General features: G+C 41.7%; 1 protein-coding gene and 2 long non-coding RNA genes across 7 annotated transcripts; 1 reads left to right on the top strand and 2 right to left on the bottom strand.

Moving 5' to 3' along the window:
* Nucleotides 1–441: 441 nt before the first annotated feature.
* On the bottom strand, nucleotides 442–7406 carry LOC123471088. Of its 4 annotated transcripts, none has more exons than XR_006645039.1 (4): nucleotides 7278–7406; nucleotides 6846–7205; nucleotides 1123–6772; nucleotides 442–1059 (listed from the first exon to the last, which is right to left on the bottom strand). It is a non-coding gene; the product is annotated as an uncharacterized LOC123471088 (long non-coding RNA). The 4 variants fall into 4 exon arrangements; XR_006645040.1 differs by having other exon boundaries at nucleotides 442–1226; nucleotides 1355–6772; XR_006645038.1 differs by having other exon boundaries at nucleotides 442–6772; nucleotides 6846–6965; nucleotides 7030–7205.
* Nucleotides 7407–8358: 952 nt separating this feature from the next.
* On the bottom strand, nucleotides 8359–11518 carry LOC123471087. 2 transcript variants are annotated; one of them, XR_006645036.1, is made up of 5 exons: nucleotides 11372–11518; nucleotides 11097–11316; nucleotides 10525–11044; nucleotides 8932–10459; nucleotides 8359–8832 (listed from the first exon to the last, which is right to left on the bottom strand). It is a non-coding gene; the product is annotated as an uncharacterized LOC123471087 (long non-coding RNA). The 2 variants fall into 2 exon arrangements; XR_006645035.1 differs by having other exon boundaries at nucleotides 8359–10459.
* A 2548-nt stretch (nucleotides 11519–14066) lies between these two features.
* LOC123471204 lies at nucleotides 14067–18395 on the top strand. Its single transcript, XM_045172227.1, has 7 exons — nucleotides 14067–14261; nucleotides 14350–15893; nucleotides 15957–16297; nucleotides 16368–16475; nucleotides 16552–16779; nucleotides 16876–17472; nucleotides 17534–18395. The coding sequence occupies exons 5-7, from the start codon at nucleotides 16710–16712 to the stop codon at nucleotides 18370–18372; spliced, it is 1506 nt and encodes a 501-aa protein (XP_045028162.1). The 5' UTR covers nucleotides 14067–14261; nucleotides 14350–15893; nucleotides 15957–16297; nucleotides 16368–16475; nucleotides 16552–16709; the 3' UTR covers nucleotides 18373–18395.
* The last annotated feature ends 298 nt before the right edge of the window (nucleotides 18396–18693 follow it).

Here is an 18693-nt window from a genome sequence, read left to right as displayed (position 1 = left end):
TATACCCTGAGTTTTTACTTCTATATGTATACTGCATCAAATATACTTTATTCAATGTTAATACACTGTTATACCATGAATTTGTACTTGTATGTGTAAACAGCATCAAATATACTTGTATTCAATGTGAATACACTGTTATACCATGAGTTTTTACTTCTATATGTAAACAGCATCAAATATACTTGTATTCAATGTGAATACACCGTTAACCACGAGTTTTAATTTCTATATGTAAACAGCCTCAAATATACTTGTATTCAATGTGAATACACTGTTATACCATGAGTTTTTACTTCTATATGTAAACAGCATCAAATATACTTCTATTCAATGTGAATACACTGTTATACCATGAGTTTTTACTTCTATATGTAAACTGCATGGAATATACTTGTATTCAATGTGAATACACTGTTATACCACAGACAAGATGAAAACTTCACAAGTCCTTGTTTATTTAGCAATGAATGTCTTCACTTGACCAACTTCAAATTATTCGGTGGATTGTATCGTCATTTACAAACATTCCACCCCAGTTTTTTTATGTGCCTGTGATTGAACAATTCAAAGTCACTGAAACGTTGACAGCAACAGATATTTGTAACAACTCAGCTATTGAAATTGGTAAGTTAGTGTAAGTTAAGTTAAGTTAACCGTTTATTAAGCAGAAGTTTTAATTTTTTAGACTGTGAACGGGCTTCTACACATGTTGAATTAGCAAAACCAGATGTTGATTTACAATACCTTGGTGCAGATTTTGTTCTAAACATGCTAACGAACAAAAACTAACTCGAGTTAATTGGCAATATGTCATGAAAGTAGCAACTTCCTTGATCAATGAAACCGTGAAGCAGAAAGTAAAACAAGCCATTGGATTTTCATCGCCATGTACTTTTATGAATAATATTGTAACGTTCACGCATCATTGTAAGAGAACTCTCGCCATCCGTTATAGCTGTAACGGATAGACAAACGACCGACGGAAGTGTCATTCGAGTGTCATCCGATTGCTGATGCATCGGATTCGCCGACTGACTCTTTCCCACGTCTGAAAGACTATAAATGGGACTGTAGTGTAGACCTTCGTGGCCAGTAGTTAGATAGAACAGTTATGTTTACTTTGTGTAGTGCTTGAGTGTTGAAAAGATTGAATACACCGATATTGATTCTCCAAACCCATCGGCGATAACTCGTTACATGGTGGAGATGCAGGGTAGACCTTCCTGGTAAAATAAGGTAAGATCATTGGGCTTGATTCTGAGTTGTTAGGGGACGAAGTGAGAGAGTAAGAAATTAGGAGGCAGGTGCTGTTGAGAGGTGCTTGGAAGGTGTGACCAGCGAGTATTGGTACCTTAAATTGCTTGGGTATAGGACCACAGGCCTGGCCGAGCTTCTTATTCGTTTGAACGTCCACAACTCAAGTAAGAGAGCGGATCTTGTCTTGTTTTATGCGGGTTATAATAGGTCTACTCCCCCAGTAGACCTATTTTAACCCGTTCGTCGATCCTGAATGATCGGGTGTAGATGAGTACTGGTCCACTGCGGCAAAGTAAACGGTTAAGGGTGATTGAAGCGTCACCCAACGGCGAAGTAATGGAACGTAGGGGGGCCAACGTAACGGAAGCTCAACCGGAGGTTACGACCAAAGTTTGTGTTAGTACTGGGACGCAAACCTCTCTAGCGATAAGTCACCCCGCCACGAGCCACGGAGCTGAATCAGGGAATACGGTCGGGAGTTCTGGAGAGAGGGCGAATCGGGGGTGCAATTATCGGAGGTTCTTGCAACAGCGGAGGCCGAGAGACAGCGGTCTAGGGGAACGGACGGTTGTGGATCCAGACGACTCGGGAGAAGAGGCGGGCGCAAGAGAGCGATCCACTACCTATCCACCCCTGCTAGGTAGTAGGGCCGAGAGTAGGCAACTTGGTGGAAGCGGGGATAGAAGGGGCCTACTACACGGAGTCACTTCAGTGGTATTCCGGCGACCTACGAAAGGACGCGGTAGGGCTCAGAGCGAATTCCGAGCCGGAAGAGGGCACCAGTCAGGAGGGCTCGGATTGGCACGGTTGGAGAAGCCGACCCATATCCTCGAGAGATTCATCACTTGCAGATTCGGTAGACGAAGAGGAGCTTGCGAGTGAGTCGTCAGGCAGTTCAGCGGGTTCTCTGGCCGCGTCACCAGTAGTCATGGCCCAACGACCACCTGCCCCCCAATTGAAGTACCGGACTCCTCCGATCTTCTACGGGAGGAAGAATGAGGATGCAGTGGATTGGCTAGAGCGTTATAAGAGTACGGCTCTCTATAACCGCTGGGGAGCAGCTGAAATGGCCGAGAATTTTGGGATGCAGCTGAATGGGGAAGCTAGGAAATGGTTTCTCTGCTCGGGAGCGCCGGCGGTGTGGCGGGATACACCGGCAGTGGCAGCAGCACCGGGGATGGTGGCTGTGCCTGGGGTGGATGGACTACGAACGAGATTTCTTCGCGCCTTTCAGCCGCAACATTATGGCCGCTATCAAGAGGCAAAGTTATGACAGCGGAAGCAGGGGATAGACGAATCAGGGGTGGAATACATCTACGACGTCATCGATTTGTGTCGGAGGGTAGACCCAGGGATGTTGGAAGAGGCAAAAGTGCACTATCTGTTTCGTGGTTTGAAGCCTACCCTTGTCGAGAAGATATGGATGACTAGCCCGAGAACTACAGCGGAATTCTTGACTGCGGTGCAGCTGCACACGGAAGCGTCGGAGTTAGCTATTCGACCCAAATGGGCTGTGAGCGTGTTGGGACCAATGAAGGGGTTACCTCCTCCAAAGGAGGAAGCTGGGACCGAATTGAGAGACCTGTTGCTGGAATTTAAAGCTGAGCCCGCCAAGTTAAAAGGCGTGTCAAAATCTCCCAGGCCGGAGGGTGGACGGGGAAACTTGGAACGACCTCAAAATAATGTGTCGTTCGCATCTCGGACTTTGGATGGGAAGCCTATCTGTCATAATTGTGCCAAAGCGGGGCACATTGCTCGTTTCTGTAGGGCGGAGAAGGGCCAAGACCAGAAAAGTACGGCCCCGAAAGAAGATGGGAAGGGCGTTCAGCGGAGTGATCGTCGAGACGAGGGAGAGAACAGATGGAGAAACGATCGGCGCAAGGAAGATGGAAAGACCTGGCAGGCTAGGCGACGGGACTCCGAAGAAGATGACCGGAATACCGTGGGCATGGGGTCGGCCGACGAAGACGACTCAGGAGAGGCGGCCGTACTGCTTATTGAATCTTCCTGCCTGATAACCGAAGAGTTAGTGTGCCGAGGAATAAGGATCAAGGCCGTGATTGACACCGGAGCGGTGATGTCGGTGGCGTCTCCGAGCTTGCAAGAGAAACTAGGAGCTCGTCGTATGAGATAGGAAGGACCGTCTGTAGTCATGGTAAACGGCCAGAGAGCTTCCCCGCTAGGAGCCCTCGAGCTAGAAATCGAGCATAGAGGAATGGAGGCCCGTGGAAAAGTAATTCTATTGGAAATGAGAGGGATCGAGTTACTGCTGGGCAATGACTTTTTGAGCCAGTTCAAGCGGCTCCCAATAAATTACGTCCCAAATGGCGCTAAATTATTGCTCGGAGCGTTACCGGTGAACGTAATCGAAGAACTGGAGGCCGTGAAAGCACCTAGATTGGTCACGAAGACGGCTAGAATGCTTCCGCCCAGAGCCATTGTTCCGGTGGAGATAGAAGCCACGACTCTCAATGAAGCAACGTGGATGATTGAACCTTCGGAACATCTGGCTCGAGCCAAGGGGCTGACGGCGGATAAAGTGCTGGGGTCTTCGGATCAACCGTTAGGACAAGTGTTGATGGTTAACTTAACCAATCGGCGCGCCTACCTAAGGGAGGGGGCCGTCTTGGGGCAGATGGAGGCTGTGGAACCCTCCATTGTCGAAGTGGATGAAGGGGAAACGCCAGATTCACTGGGCGACGATGTTGGGGAGGACTCAGCTGAGTCAATAAGGGACTCAGATTCTACGCCGAGAGTGACCTCTATTCCTCGTCAAGCTTTTCGGGCTCAAGTAGCATCGACGCTTCCCCCTGCTGATGTGGAGAAGATGGTTGAGCTACTTGAGGAATTTGACACTAGTTTTGCTTTGAAGGAGGGAGAACTGGGGGTGTGCAAGATTAAGGCATCGTATAAATACTGGTACAGCCACGCCGGTACAACAGTCTCCCTACAAGAGTGCTTGGAAAGAGAGGGCTATTGTGCAGAAACAAGTGGACGAAATGCTGAGCGGAAGTGTAATTGAACGTTCAACAAGCCCGTGGGCATCACCTGTGGTCTTAGTGAAGAAAAAGGATGGAAGTTGGCGTTTTTGTGTCGACTATAGCCGCTTCAACGCCATATCCGTAAAGGATGCTTACCCTTTGCCGAGGATCGAAGAGACGTTGTCTCGGATGGGGAACGCTAGCATCTTCTCGACGCAAGATCTGGAGAGTGGGGACTGGCAAGTGACACTAAACGAAGAGGATAAAAACAAGACGGCGGTTGTCACCCCCGACGGGCTTTATCAGTTTCTGGTTATGCCCTTCGGGTTGGCCTTCGCACCGGGGACGTTCTAACGCATGTTGGATTTGGTTTTAACCGGGCTGAAATGGACGATTTGCCTCGTTTACCTGGACGACATCAGCATCTACGTGGCTGATGCGGAGGAACACTTGGTGCGACAAGTGTTGACCGCCCTGCGGAAGGCCGGGTTGAAAATTAAGTTGGTGAAGTGTCAGTTTGGGGCCAGCGAAGTCAAGGCTTTGGGCCACGTCTTTAGTGGGATGGAGTTAGGCCTGACCCAGAAAAAATTAATGCGGTTGAAAACTTTCCTTCTCCGTCCACCCTATGTAAGCCGAGTGAACAGTTGAAGTGCGTACGTAGTTTTGTGGGGCTTTGCTCGTATTATCGCCGGTTCATTCCTCAGTTTGCACACACAGCCAAAACCCTGACGGACATGTTTAAAAAGGATGGTTGCTTCGTGTGGGAAGAGTCGCAAGAAGTCAGCTTTGAGCTGATGAAGCAGGCTCTAGTGAGTGCGGCCACTTTGGCCTATCCCGATTTTACAAGACCGTTCGAGATACACCCTGACGCCTGTGACTACGGTTTGGGAGCGGTGTTACTACAAGGCGTAAATAACATTGAGAGGCCCCTGGCCTACGCGAGTCGCCTCTTGTCTCCAAGTGAGTCGAATTACTCGATAACGGAGAAAGAGTGTCTCGCTTTGGTTTTTGCCGTCAAGAAATTTCGGAGTTACATATGGGGAATGGATACTTTGGTGGTGACCGATCACCACGCTCTGTGTTGGCTACTCACCCAGAAGGATCTAGCCGGACGTTTAGCTCGCTGGAGCCTACAGCTTCAGGAATTTCTACTACGGATCATACACCGCAATGGAAGACTACATACGGAGGCAGATGTGTTTTCCCGCTATCCGGTCGACGCACCGCAGGAGCTCGACGAACAGCTGTATTGTACTCTAGCTGCCTTCAGTATTGACACTGAAAGTAAGAGTGAGTTTCAGCAGGCGCAGCAAGTGGAGTGGGACCAAGTCTTCGCGGGGCTGGAGAAAGGAAGGAAATACAGCGAGTATCGCCTTAAGGATGGTCTGCTGTTCCAGACCAAGGTCGTTGATGACGGCCTCCTACTAAGGGTATGTGTGCCTCAATCCTTTAAGAACGAGAAAATGCGCTCTTGCCATTATGACATTACCGCCGGCCACCTAGGTTTTACTTGTACTCTTGACAAAGTGAGGGGTAGATACTACTGGTGGGCCTTGGCCGAGGACGTGCGTGATTTTGTGCGGGCGTGTCGGGAGTTCCAGTCCCGAAAACCAGTCTACCAGCGACCAGTGGGGTTTATAGAAATTCGAAGGAGTGAACGTCCATTCGAGAGACTGGGGATGGATATTCTGGGACCTTTTCCACTGTCCAAGAGTGGGAATAAAAGTATTATTGTAGCCGTAGATTACGTCACCAAGTGGGCGGAGACTCGAGCTCTACCTTCAGCAGATGTGTCAGAGGTGGCAGATTTTTTAGTGAAATTTGTGCTGTTAAGACATGGACATTCGAGTGAATGGCATGTCAGATCACTACGACGGAGTTAAGTCACAGTTTAAACAGACATTGCAACAACATGTGAAAGAACAGGAACAAGAAGAATTGTTGAAATTGCGGAAGGTTCATCAGCGCTGGAATGAACTAAAAACAGCCGTCGGTGTGCAAGAGTCCAGAGTGAAACGTGGCCTAGTGAATGGAGGAGGTCGACTTCTTAACTGGCTTTTTGGGGTCTCTACCCAAGAAGATCTTGAACAAGTGAACGGCCAGATCAACAAGCTTTCGACGGAGACAACATCCATTGCGCATGCCCTGGAAGTTCATGCTTCTCTCATTAACGAGACGCTGTGGGAAACTAAGGCAAGTGGCGACGCCGTAGCCGAGCTACAGACGGCTTTTGCAAAAATCGAACGAGAGGTCTGGAAAATGGACAACAAAATGGACGGGGTGGTGAAAGAGATCGAAAGGCAATGGATTGCTACCACGAAAGTTGGAGATGCGTTCCGTCAAATTGGGCCTGCCGTGGGATGGATCGAAGAGGTGATGGATAATTTTGCCGTTGGTTTGGCTGCTATGGCTATGGAACGTCTACCAGCTACCCTTTTTCCCTCGCTGCAAGTTCAAGCCGCCCTGAAAGAAATTAAATCTGTCCTGCCGTCAGGATCGTCCTTGAGTCCATCCATTCAGAAGGGCGATATCTGGAAAAAGTACACCAAGCTAAAGTAGTCGTGGCTGCGGTTAATAATGGTCTTAGAATTTTTATTCATTTACCTGTTTTTTAGTTTCCTTTTCGTTTTACACTCTATAAAGTAATCTGTTTGCCGCGCCCCATAGACAATGCCACGCAAGGTGCACAATTTTATCCTCTTCCACCACTCCTAGCCGTAGAAACTGATAGACAAGCCTTTGTAGAGTTATCAGTGGACGATGCATTTCGTTGTTTAATGTCACCGACTTTAATTTGTTCGATAAGTAGCGCCATTAATCGGAAACACAGGGAACCCGGGTGTGCAATGTCTTTGTTTGTAAAGGACGAGGCCCGTAGTCATACCCAGTGCAGGACTCATGTTTCACCTTAGCTTGGCCAACAAACTGTATATCTAGGCCATAGGAGGTGGGGTTATTCAACTACTGAAGATACAAAAATAACGATAACTTGCCCGCAAAGTCGTGAAAAGGTTAACACATTAATTAGAAGAAAACCTTTTGATGTCTTTGAAGTTCCAATGTCGTGTACCGCACACATGGATAATTGGATTTTTCAAGCAAGCTTCAGGGAGAATGTCAAGTATTCACTGAACAACGCGTCACTGAGCTTGAAAAGGTAGGGCAAGTTTTGAAAGCGCCCGAGGCTAGTGAGACTATACTAGAAAGGGAGGGGGGGGGGACAAGAACCCAGAATAGCCAGTCGATACTGACGCGCCGTGCGATGATTCAAGGTCGCGTAGCCCTCATGAGGGAGCATCTGCGTATCATTGAGGAAGAAGAGAAAGCTAGACGGGGCGCGGGGCAACCCGAAACAGTTCGGTACCCGTTCGAATTAATAGCAGTTATAGCGATTTTATTCTTTGGTTTGGGAGCAAGTCTGTTCGTTTGTTTGCGTCAAACCAGGGCAACCATAAAAGCCTTGACTCAACGCGTAGTCGAATTGGAAGGTCGGTTGACTATTATGAGGCCGAGGTGGAAGAGCGTTTATAACTGTTACCCGACCCGTTGTATTTGTTTTGTTTCTCTCTCTCTCTACCCTATTCTGTTAGGAATTATTCGAATTGCTGAAATTATTTTGGTGTTTCTTGTGTATCTTTTCTTTCTCTTCTCAATAGCTATTTGTAGTTGTTTTTGTTTCATGCTTGTTTTATTGGTAATTTGTTTTTTTTTCAAAATCAACCATACTATCATTTCTTACTTATCCGCCTTGAAGTTCAATAATACCCTCCAACTATCGTTTCAATCCGATTTCGTAAAATTTTTAACAAAGAAAATCCAAAGAAAAACCCCTGCTTCTATACATATCAAAATTTACTATATTTACTAAAGCTATGTCTCAAATTCTATCTTAGGCGTGATAACATGCATGTATAGTTTATGAGCACAGGCAACACTCAAGTATGAGTAGGCCTTGTAATAAAAAAAAACAAAAACAAAAATATGTAATGGGTATATTATCTAATATATGTTATATAGTTTTATAATATGATTTAACATATCAGTGCTTGATATATTACATATATTTTTGACATTACGTAGTTACCCCGTAATGTTTGTGTAAAAAATTGCTTTTCTGTTGTATTATGAATGACATATATTTAAAATCAATAGAAGCAAAATTCATCATTAAGTGGAGACATAATAAATATAAATATGACTGGAGGATGGATGGGTACTCGTGGCGGCGAGTTAAAAAATACTGTAAACAAAATAAAAAATTTTATATATTATTTTAAATTGCGAATTGCACGAGAAGAAACTCAACGATTCCTTTACAACTGGGTTTTTAAAACATGCATACGAGCATCCCGACTACCCAAACCAAATTCTCGTCATTTACGATGGAGAAGATTAGGTCGTAAATCCCAAATACTCTCATGGAAATGCCAGGAAAGTAGAGAAGATGGAAAAACCTCACTTTCGAACGACGAAGTTTGTGTTGATCACAGCCAAAGAACAATCCAAGGAACCTCCAGCGCGAGTTCATGGTGAACTGATTGAGGCAGCGGGATCCAACCCGAAAATGCAAGCAGTAGATGCTTCTTGAGACCTGGAACAAGTGGGGAACACACAGAAATCAGCTCGAGCTAAAAATTGAATAAGCCACGACGAACGAATTAATGCCTACGAGGTTGAAATCGACACAAACCTTCTCCGGAAACTTGAGCTGCTTCCTTCTGTTAACATGGCTTGTATGACCTTGGGAAAGTCTCATACGAATACAGAATAATTGTAATTAAGATAGCCATATTACGAATATAATAAATACTGTAAGTATCTATTTAATATGTTTTTTATGTACCAAAGAAAACAAATATATATATATATATAAATGTTGAACTAATAGTTAATTTTTTCCCATAATATACATAATAATTTATGGCCTATATATAATATATCATACAATATATAATTATATTTATAATATATTTACAGTACCCACCAAATGTATAAGAACACCCCCTCTATTTCCATGAATTCTAATGGTGCTACGTGTGTCCCTCAAATAACTCAAATAACTATTTGACGGCTAGAGCTAGATTTTTTTTTTGCTGATCAGTAGAACCATAGAGCTACAAATCACTCACACTAGACTTTTTTCTAGGAGTAACCCCCGAGCTCCTAAACACTCGTTCATCGATTAAGTACACGAGCTCCCCCCCACAAGCGTAACGTTAAAACTGTGTTTTTCATAAATAAAAAAATAATTTAAACTACGCAAAAATATTTTTTTTGCACTTAAAAAATCCGGCGTTCTTTATTTAACAGCGTTATTTCTTGTTTTCATAAAAAATTATTTTATTAGGAAACCTTTCCTATCCCTTGAAGTTTACCCCCTATACACTTCGAGAGTGAAAATGTTAATATCGCCTTCGGTCACTAGGGGCGCTATATATAATAAATATATGTATTATATATATATATTATATATATAGTAACTATACCTATGAAATTTCTTAAAATACATACTTAATGCACTTTAATGTGATTTTAAGGTAAAAATGTAGTGCAAGGGTTTACTTAACATCCACGACGCTCAGCAGGTACGCCAACCGGTCCCTTTCGGCCTGCAACACTGATATTTCTATAAAAAGTAACTGTGTTTTAACTAATTGCACAACATGTTTATCTTTACGGACAGTGGCAGAATGAGAAATCGAACTTTCTTCTAAAAGCTTGTACCGTCCGGATTAAACCCGACTCAACGTTTGAAATGATTAAGCTGCTGCTGCAGATGGGGGTAAATCCCAACTACGTGGACGAAAAACGGAATAGTCCTCTTCATTACTGGCCCTACAAGAGTGTGCGCTTTTCCCGTGGAATGATACAAGATGGAACCCACTTCACGGTCGACACTTCAGCACCACTGTTCAGGCATTTCTAGAGGCCGGATACCATGAAGACCAAATTAACGAGCAGGGTGAAACTGCTCTGGAATGTATCAAATTCTTGGAGATGCACGCAGTATATCCCGATGTCGAGTTCCAGTCACTACTGAATGGCTTTCTACAGGCTATACGTCCCCTATCGTGTTTCTGTGCTAGAGTCATCAATAAGCATCGACTTCCTATCGACAACCTTCCGTCTAGTCTGCAGATCTTCGTAAAATACCATTGAATTCCACGAATGTACGAGTTGAGTGCAACAAAAATTTCTCCCTTTCACCCAGTAGCAACCTGATTTCAAAATTGATAAATATTTATGTCTTACAAATTATTCAAATTATTCATTGCAGTTCCACCTCGGTTTTAGAGCTGCAATGGACTTTTTGGAATTATCGAACCACCGTCAGTTGTAGATTGGCGCAAAAGAAACGCTCGCATCCAGCAAGAATATCCGTGCAAAAACGAAGCCCTGGTTCCAACAAAAATATAGGCTGCACCTATCAGCTCCAATATGCTAATTTTTTGCAGTCTAGTGGTTTGGCTACTCAAGATCAGAGGATGTTGAGATAAATCAACTGGAGGATTATATTGTTCGCTGTCAACCAGAAAGTTAATTATAGGTAGCTGATTAGATATAACAGCAGCAAACAGTGGAGGCACATCTGTATAATCAACATTTTCCCATGTAAATGGACCAACTTCGATGACAGAAACTTTCAGTTTGTTAACCAAGAATTTGACTGTTCTGGAAGTTCTGTTTTTTATTGCCACCAGCAAAGGTGTTTCTCCCATATCATTGTAGGATTTGGCTACATTGGCTATAAACTCGTCTCCCTCCTTAAATGCTTTGCGTAGACATTCCATCGATTACTAATGCTAACTAATGTTTTAAATTAAACCCAAGCAATAAATTTAATGTATAAATTACCTGAACCGATTCAATCTTTTGGCCCACCAAAGTTTGGTTCATCTCTTCTTACTTCTTTACTTGGTCCTGTAGGGTGGCTTTGTCGAGCAGCAAAGTATTCACTTCTTCTGTCAAAGTTGAATTTTCAGTATGGCAGGCTACGGCTGCATGTTGGAGTTCTGAGTGGATAAATCACACTCAGTGGGGGGCGATGAAGGTTCCTTCTGCATACATCAGACTCCTAGGTAAAGGAAAAGTTTAGTAATTTTAAATAATGTAATTGTAATGTTTCATACTTGAGAAATTGTCTTCTCTTGCTTTTACGCCCTGACATCTAACCATAAACAATTTGATTTATGAATAGAAATAAAAACTAATCATTTATTCTAAATTAAAATAACGTATCACTTTTTCAAAACACACGCGTTAAAACTTGAAACTTTGTTTACCTTGTCTGCTACAATGTAGATAGTGGTACACGATCTTATTCCACGATATACCGGGAAAAAAAGATCGATTCCACGTAGCTAAGCCCCGCCCAAGAGGGGTGGGGGGAGTCATTCTACGATCGTATTCTACGATGTACAAGTACGTGGTACACAGTAAGCGTACACGATTAACCGGGTCCCATTATGGAGTATATTTAAAAGACTACCGATAGCGATCACTTTGAAGTTGAAAAAGTAATTTCAGATTTCGAATAAGCAATAATAGAGATGATGCCACCAATTTTTCCAAACGCAAGAAGTTGCAGATGCTGGGTTCAATTTGCGCAGGTATTATTTTAAGATTACTCTAAATAGCACAATTTTTAAAAAATAATATTTTAAAATTATGCTTTTTATCGAAGCGCCTGCAAAGAAAGAATCCATGCAGTGTATAAAACAGGTGGGGTTATTAAACGTATGGTTTGGTCTTCTTTGCGTCTCTGATGACGATCGTCGAATTAAAAACGAAGTTGAATCCTTCATTCGATGGTTTTACGCACGTTGCAGTCCACACCACCAGAATTTTTGGTTTTTTATCAGTAAATTGAAAACGCTGAAGATCATTGCGAGCATCTTCAATTATGTCACCCAAATTTATGAACTGCATTTCCTCGCCAAATTTGTCTTCAGAAACGTTGTCACCACCATCAGTCTGTCCATCAGATTCCGATTCCAAGTTGGAGGTTTTTCGATCAAAAAGGTCAAAGGACTTGTCAAAATTACTTCCATTATCGGTCGTTGTTTCTGTAGTTATACTAGAGATCTTGAATTCAGAGATAATATTTTCGATCGCATGGCCGAGAACTTAATATTTATGGCTGTCGCGGTTTTCTATGACCACCAGGCAAGCGCTTCTACGCCCCAAGTCCTCACCAATCCAATGCACAGTCATGCCGAGAAAACTTCTTTGGTGAGCTGTCCAATCAGCTGTTGTTGAAAAATATTTGGCCGCTTGAAGAGATTCAATGAGAAGCGTTTTCTTTTGATGATACTCCTTGTCTAAAAGGTTGACAAAAAAAGGATGGAGATTTGTTCTTCGGGTTAACAGCAAGTTGACCAAAGAGTCCCAAAAAACCAGGCTTCTTGACTGCGATGAAAGGTCTGATATCGATAAAAATATAGCTAAATCTGTCTTAATAATAACAATAGATCTTTTTCTGTCTTGTAAGTTCTAAACTTCTAGTGCTGATCAATTGAATAGTAATTTTTTATTCATTTTAACATTCCTATTATTTACTTCTAGAAGCAACACAAGTTTTTCTTAAGATGACGGTAGTGCTTCTGCTAATGTCGAGTAGAATGAAAATAGTGAGAAGAAAAGAAGCTTTCTGGATGCCTACAAAGAACGTACAGTATCCTGCACAAAAATCCGAACACCGATTTAATTTTTTAAAGCCACCTATTGGCGGGGTAAAGGGTTTTTTGTTTGTTTTTCTTTAAGAGGGAGGGTAGACGGAGTGATAAACACATAGGGCAGGGTTGGGTAAGTCTAGACATTTTTTTAATGCCTTAAGGTATTACGCTTTAAGGCAAGTAACAGGTCGGGACATTTTTGCAACCCCCAGGGTGGTGTGTTTTTTTAAACGACAGTTGGAAATGTTGGACTAAGGCTGTGTAATACTCCTTACCCAAATTAATTATATAGCTGCCTGTGCATAATTATATCGATACCGATGGCATATGTGTAGAGCCTCTGATTGCGACGCCGTAGATCAGTGTTCGATTCCCAATAAGGAATTGCAAAATATTTGGTATTGTTATAATATTCTTTATTCGAATTTGCTGGGAATAATTTCTCTAGAACGAAGGAGATTATTATTTTTAAAATTATTTAATAAACAAAAAAAGAACATGTTGCTCGATGAAAATTTGTTTTATATATAAACGAGAAGTTCTAGTAAGTTATTCATATTAACTCATCACCTCATCTGGGATCGAACACCGATCTCCACCATCACATTCAGAAACGCTACACCTACGCCATTGACCACGATATAAAGATTTACAGGCAGCTGGAAAATAAGCTAAATTTTTTTGGTAAGCAACATTACCAAGCCCAAGCTCTAAATTTCCAACTTTCGTTTAAAAAAACACACCACCCTGGGGGTTGCAAAAATGTCCCGATCTGTAACTTGCCTTAAAGGGTAATACCTTAAGGCACCTTTTTAAAATGTCTAGACTTATCCAACCCTACCCTGTCGTGTCCATCACCCCGTCTACCCTCCCCCTTAAAGAAAAACAAACAAAAAATCCACTACCCCGCCAATAGGTGGCTTTAAAAAATTAAATCGGTGTTCGGATTTTTGTGCAGGATACTGTACATCATCGGCAAATTCTAACGAGCTTGAAGAGCACATTCCTTGTTTGAATAAAGGCGTCGGGGACGTCGGTCAGTTAAAAAGATTTCTCACAATCAAATCGACTTACATGTAAATAGATACTAGAAATACTAATTATACAATTTCTAATATTGTGGTTGTTTAATTTTTATGCAGAGAACGAAACTCGTCATTTTCCAAGGGGTTCGACACTCAAAAAAGGACTAGAAAATGAAAAAATTTGATGCGCGGGAATCAGTTCTACAAATAAAAGAGAAGAAAAAGATGCTTGAAACGCCCCAATATGATATAGTCCAAATGAGAAAAAAAGGGGAAGTGGCGACTAAAAATTTATTTTTCGTCACTTTGAGAAGTAAGAGGTAAAAAAGTGAAAAAAAATTGAAAAAAGTGAAAAAAATGAATCTTTTCGGAAAAAAGTAGAATTTTCGCATATTTGGTTTGTTTCAGTTGAATGTAGACTACTTTGTCGTGCGGTTCTGAACACCTGTATCTGCGATCTAGTGCCAAGAGTGACGAAAATGGGGGAAAACTGTGTTTTTTCTATTCTGCATACAGAATTTGACATAAATGTTACCCCAAAAATCAAGTGCATATTATTAAAGCTCGGTTATAGTTCTTTTCGTACTTTGGCTCGAATAAATCCCGATTGTGCTGAATTAGAACATTTTGTAAGAACAATCCTTGCTGATGTAGATTACGTTGCTGACTTACCCGAAGCTGAGAAAGTCAGCATTTTTGGAGAAATGTTTGCAAAAATTCCTTCGAAGTTTAGTTTTATGCCAGGAGAAAAAGCTTTAATTGCTGATGTTGTTGACACTGCTCAAAAAATAACAGCGCGAAGTCAAGAAAACTTTTCCTATGACATTTTACCGTCATCAGGACGCAAAAGAAAGAGAGTGTCTACCTTCAGTTCATCAGAGTCAGGGAGAAAAAAAATAACAGTGCTGATGGCTTGGCTGATATGCCTGTGAATGGAGGATTACAAGAAGTTAGCCCTACTAATGTTCTTCCCATAGATTCTGTGATGCGAGTCGTAAGTCGTGCTGCAAATGTTTCAGAAGGCCAAAGTGATATGACAAACGTTACGTTAGAAGGAACACTTGAAGAAACACAAAATACTACACGCGTGATAAGACGAAAGGGAAAATCGTTACAGGAATACTTATTCAATTGGATTTCAAAAAGCAAACTTCGTGATACGTGGGATTTACCGTCTATTAAATGGACGATTGACAATCATGAAAGCGAACAGCCTAAAATTACTTGTTCTACGTGTAAAATAGCGCCGTTTAACGTAAATGGTGACAAACATGTCGGCTGGAAATTTTCTGCTTATGTGAATCACATCAATAATTTCCACAAAAGGAAGCACGGTCATGATGCTACAAGTCATGGGGCAACCCCAGGAACCAGTGGTCAAAGTAATCAAGCCCAAATTTCACAATCACAACCTAATAGACTTTGCTCCGGAGCATCTTCATCAGAAACTGTCGGGTCGGAACCTTCTAACTTGCCTTCTAATGAGAGCCAGGTTTTCAGTAACGGACAGCAGTAGTGAGTCGTACTCTGTCCAGAAAACGCAATCAAAAGACTCAAGCTCAAGAAGAACATTGCTTCAACGCTTGAACATTCAAGCTAGCGTTCAAATTAAAAAAAACCTGGTGGATATCGTTACGACAAGGATATTGGACTATTACATTTTGCCATGTACAGTTATATTCAGGGTGGTCGTAAATTTTATGAAGTGTTAAGTGCTAATTTTGAAGGAATATTTCCTAGTTGCAGAACTATTGAGAGAAAATTATCCTCGTTTCACAAATCAGTACCCGAAGGAGAAGTAAATGTTGCGTTACTTAAAGAAATTTTGGATAAACATAGACTGCCACCAGTCGTTTCCATTGCGGAAGACGGAACAGCCATCGTCGGACAGAGAGAATACGATAAAAGGACAAACAGAGTCATTGGATTTAGTCTTCCGCTGCGATGCAATGGTATTAATTTTCTGTTCTTTTCTATGTATTATGAATGTTTTCATTAAAACTAAATATTCGCAGGATTTCCCGATTCGCTAGCTTCTTCTGTCAGGACCGCCGAGGATATTGTTAATTTATTCGAAAAATATGAACGTGCAGCTGTGGTTATCACTGTTATGGCGCAAACCATGGATGAGCAAATCCCGGCTATCCGGATTGCTTCTTTCTGTTCAAACAACAGATTTACGGCAGACGATGTTAAGCACAGGGCTAATTATATTGAAGCCGAACTAAACAAGTTGGGAATCCGAATGCTTACATATTCCGCAGACGGAGACAGTAGAGAAATGAAAATGATGCGCCAAGTTTTGAATTTAGGTGCGCTTCCCCCCGTCTCTCACGACAAAAAAAAGGCAGAAGCGGTACGGTATATAAGTAGTTATTTTAAGAAAAGTAAAATAATGTGATGGCAAGTATTTTCTCTTTATGCAGCACAACAAATAGCTGACGAAACGGGTTGGCTACTGAAACGACAATGGGATTTTTTCGCCGCCGATGTAATAAACAGTGCAGTGCCAGTACAAGACACAGTTCACATAGGTACAATTCCGAACGCCGAACATTTTCTTAGTATTTATAATGCAGACGGAGCTTATTTTCAATTGTTCGCATACAGGCGCAAAATTTCGAACGCGGTTACTGAAAAGAGACCGAGCTACATTTCTCACAATAGGTAAAGGGATTGCTTCGGTGTCTGACCTTGAACAACTCTTAACAGAAGTTACCAAAGGGCAGCACCACTTAAAAAATGGTGATCTAAATTTGCACGACAAAATGAATTACGATGCTGTAAGAAGACTGTGTGACCCTTGTGTCACTGATATTCTGTGCGACAAAGTAGCAGGTATAACTTTTTTATAAAATCATAGTTAGAAAATAGAAAATTGTGAATGGTCTGACGTCAACTATATATCTTGTTGTATGTATATTATTTCATCAGGTTCAGAAGTAACGTGCTTCTATCTTAAGCTAATGAGACTAATAACAGCAAGTTATTTGGATAAAAGCTTATCACCACTAGACAGAATATATGGAATATGGTATTCTTGTCTCGCTTTACGGTATTGGCGACATTGGCTTCAAGAAAACGGATACAAACTAGATATTAATTTCATCACCCTCAACGCGTACATGTGTGTTGAGATAAATGCCCACTCCTTAGTCCTCATATCAAGGAGACTAAGAGAGAATGGAACTCCTCATCTGTTTCGGCCGTGGCATTTTGGGAGTCAGAGCTGCGAATCTTTTTTTCGACTTGTCCGGTCGTTGACTTCAACAGAATCGACCCAAGTAAATTTAAGTGGAAAAGGTTTTTTCAGTCGTAGCGAGAGAGCGGATGCCGCAAACCAACTTCTGGGAGAAGGAGAAAACGATGGAGTTTATTTCCCGAGGTTTACTCATGCTTTTGAAGACCAGAGCCAAGACGATGGCAAAAATATTTCTTTCAATCTTCCTTCTCATTTACCCTCCGATGAGGAAATCGAACGTATAATTCGCAAGGCCATGGTAGATGTTGACCATCAGTTTCAATTATTAGGTAAAAAAATTCTCGAGACAATAAAACATTTTGTAATATTCTTATATGATTGGATTTTTAGGTGTGAAAATGAGAGGAAAAAAGAAATTTATGTTCAATCAAGAACTAGTTCAACGAATCAATGTGTCTCGAAAAGATAAGGAACACCCTGCAGCATTGATTGATAGCAACTTGCTGTTGGAGTTGGATGACTCCGGTGCAGAAGAAACAGCGGTCGAGGAAAACGTCCAGCCATGTCCTGACGCGGGTGATGAATATGACATAGATGTACTGAAGTCTCTTGGAATGGCCCAGCTAAGAGATTTTTCTCATTTGGTTTCTCGCCAGCTTGAGTCTAGCGCTTTTGCTAGTATCATTTGTAATAATGGATCGCAAATTGTCGTTAAAAAAAGCGCGGTCGTGTGGTTTTGTGAAAATTCAGTTCGGCGATTAAGCAATGATCGCACTTTACGAGTCATGCAGTTGGCAAATTTTTCCGAAAGAAGAAAATTAAAAATAACTTCTGTTTCAACTCGAAAAGTTGTACAAATTGGAGACTGGTGTCTTTTTCGGAATTTGGAAGGGAATGGTTTTTTTTTGGGGCGAGTTCTCTCTTTTGCATACTTTAACAGCACTAAAAAATCTATTTCCATGTTTGAATGGATAGTTGATCAAAAAGACCATGAGGTTGGGGTACTCTGCATATGGTATAAACTAGATATAAATCAATCTATATTTTCGGGAAAATTAATCGAAGTACATGTCCATCATGGTTTTCACCCTTGTGTTTCGTATATTTGTAGTTGTCCTTCTCCAACATTTACGTTTGATGCCCAAGGTTCAAAACAATTGTTTTTTACCAATGCAACAGTTAACCAACTATCAAATTTTCTCAAGGACATGACATTATCAAGGGACTAAATAAACTATTCCGACTCACTACACTTCAGCTGGTCTCTTATTTTAAAACAAAAAAATTAGAAAAGTGAAAAATAGGGGGAAAAGCGAAAAAAAGTAAAAATGGAGAATAAAAAGTTATTTTCCACTTTTTGGGGAAGAAGCTGGGAATTTGGAAGACAAAAAGTGGTTATGGAAATTTTTGGAGGCAAGAAAACAATAAGAAAATCTGGTAAAAGAGGGAGGAAAAAACCGTTTCGCGCGTTTTTATATTTTTTTTAGGGACATGCGTGTGGGTATTTTTTGAGTGTCGAACCCCTTGTCATTTTCCCTCTTCAGCCGCAT

This window comes from Daphnia magna, linkage group LG4, assembly GCF_020631705.1.
Source record: "Daphnia magna isolate NIES linkage group LG4, ASM2063170v1.1, whole genome shotgun sequence".
In the NCBI taxonomy this organism is placed as follows: domain Eukaryota; kingdom Metazoa; phylum Arthropoda; class Branchiopoda; order Diplostraca; family Daphniidae; genus Daphnia; species Daphnia magna.
Note: the sequence above shows the minus strand (reverse complement) of the source record. Positions and strands in the feature narration are given on the sequence as shown.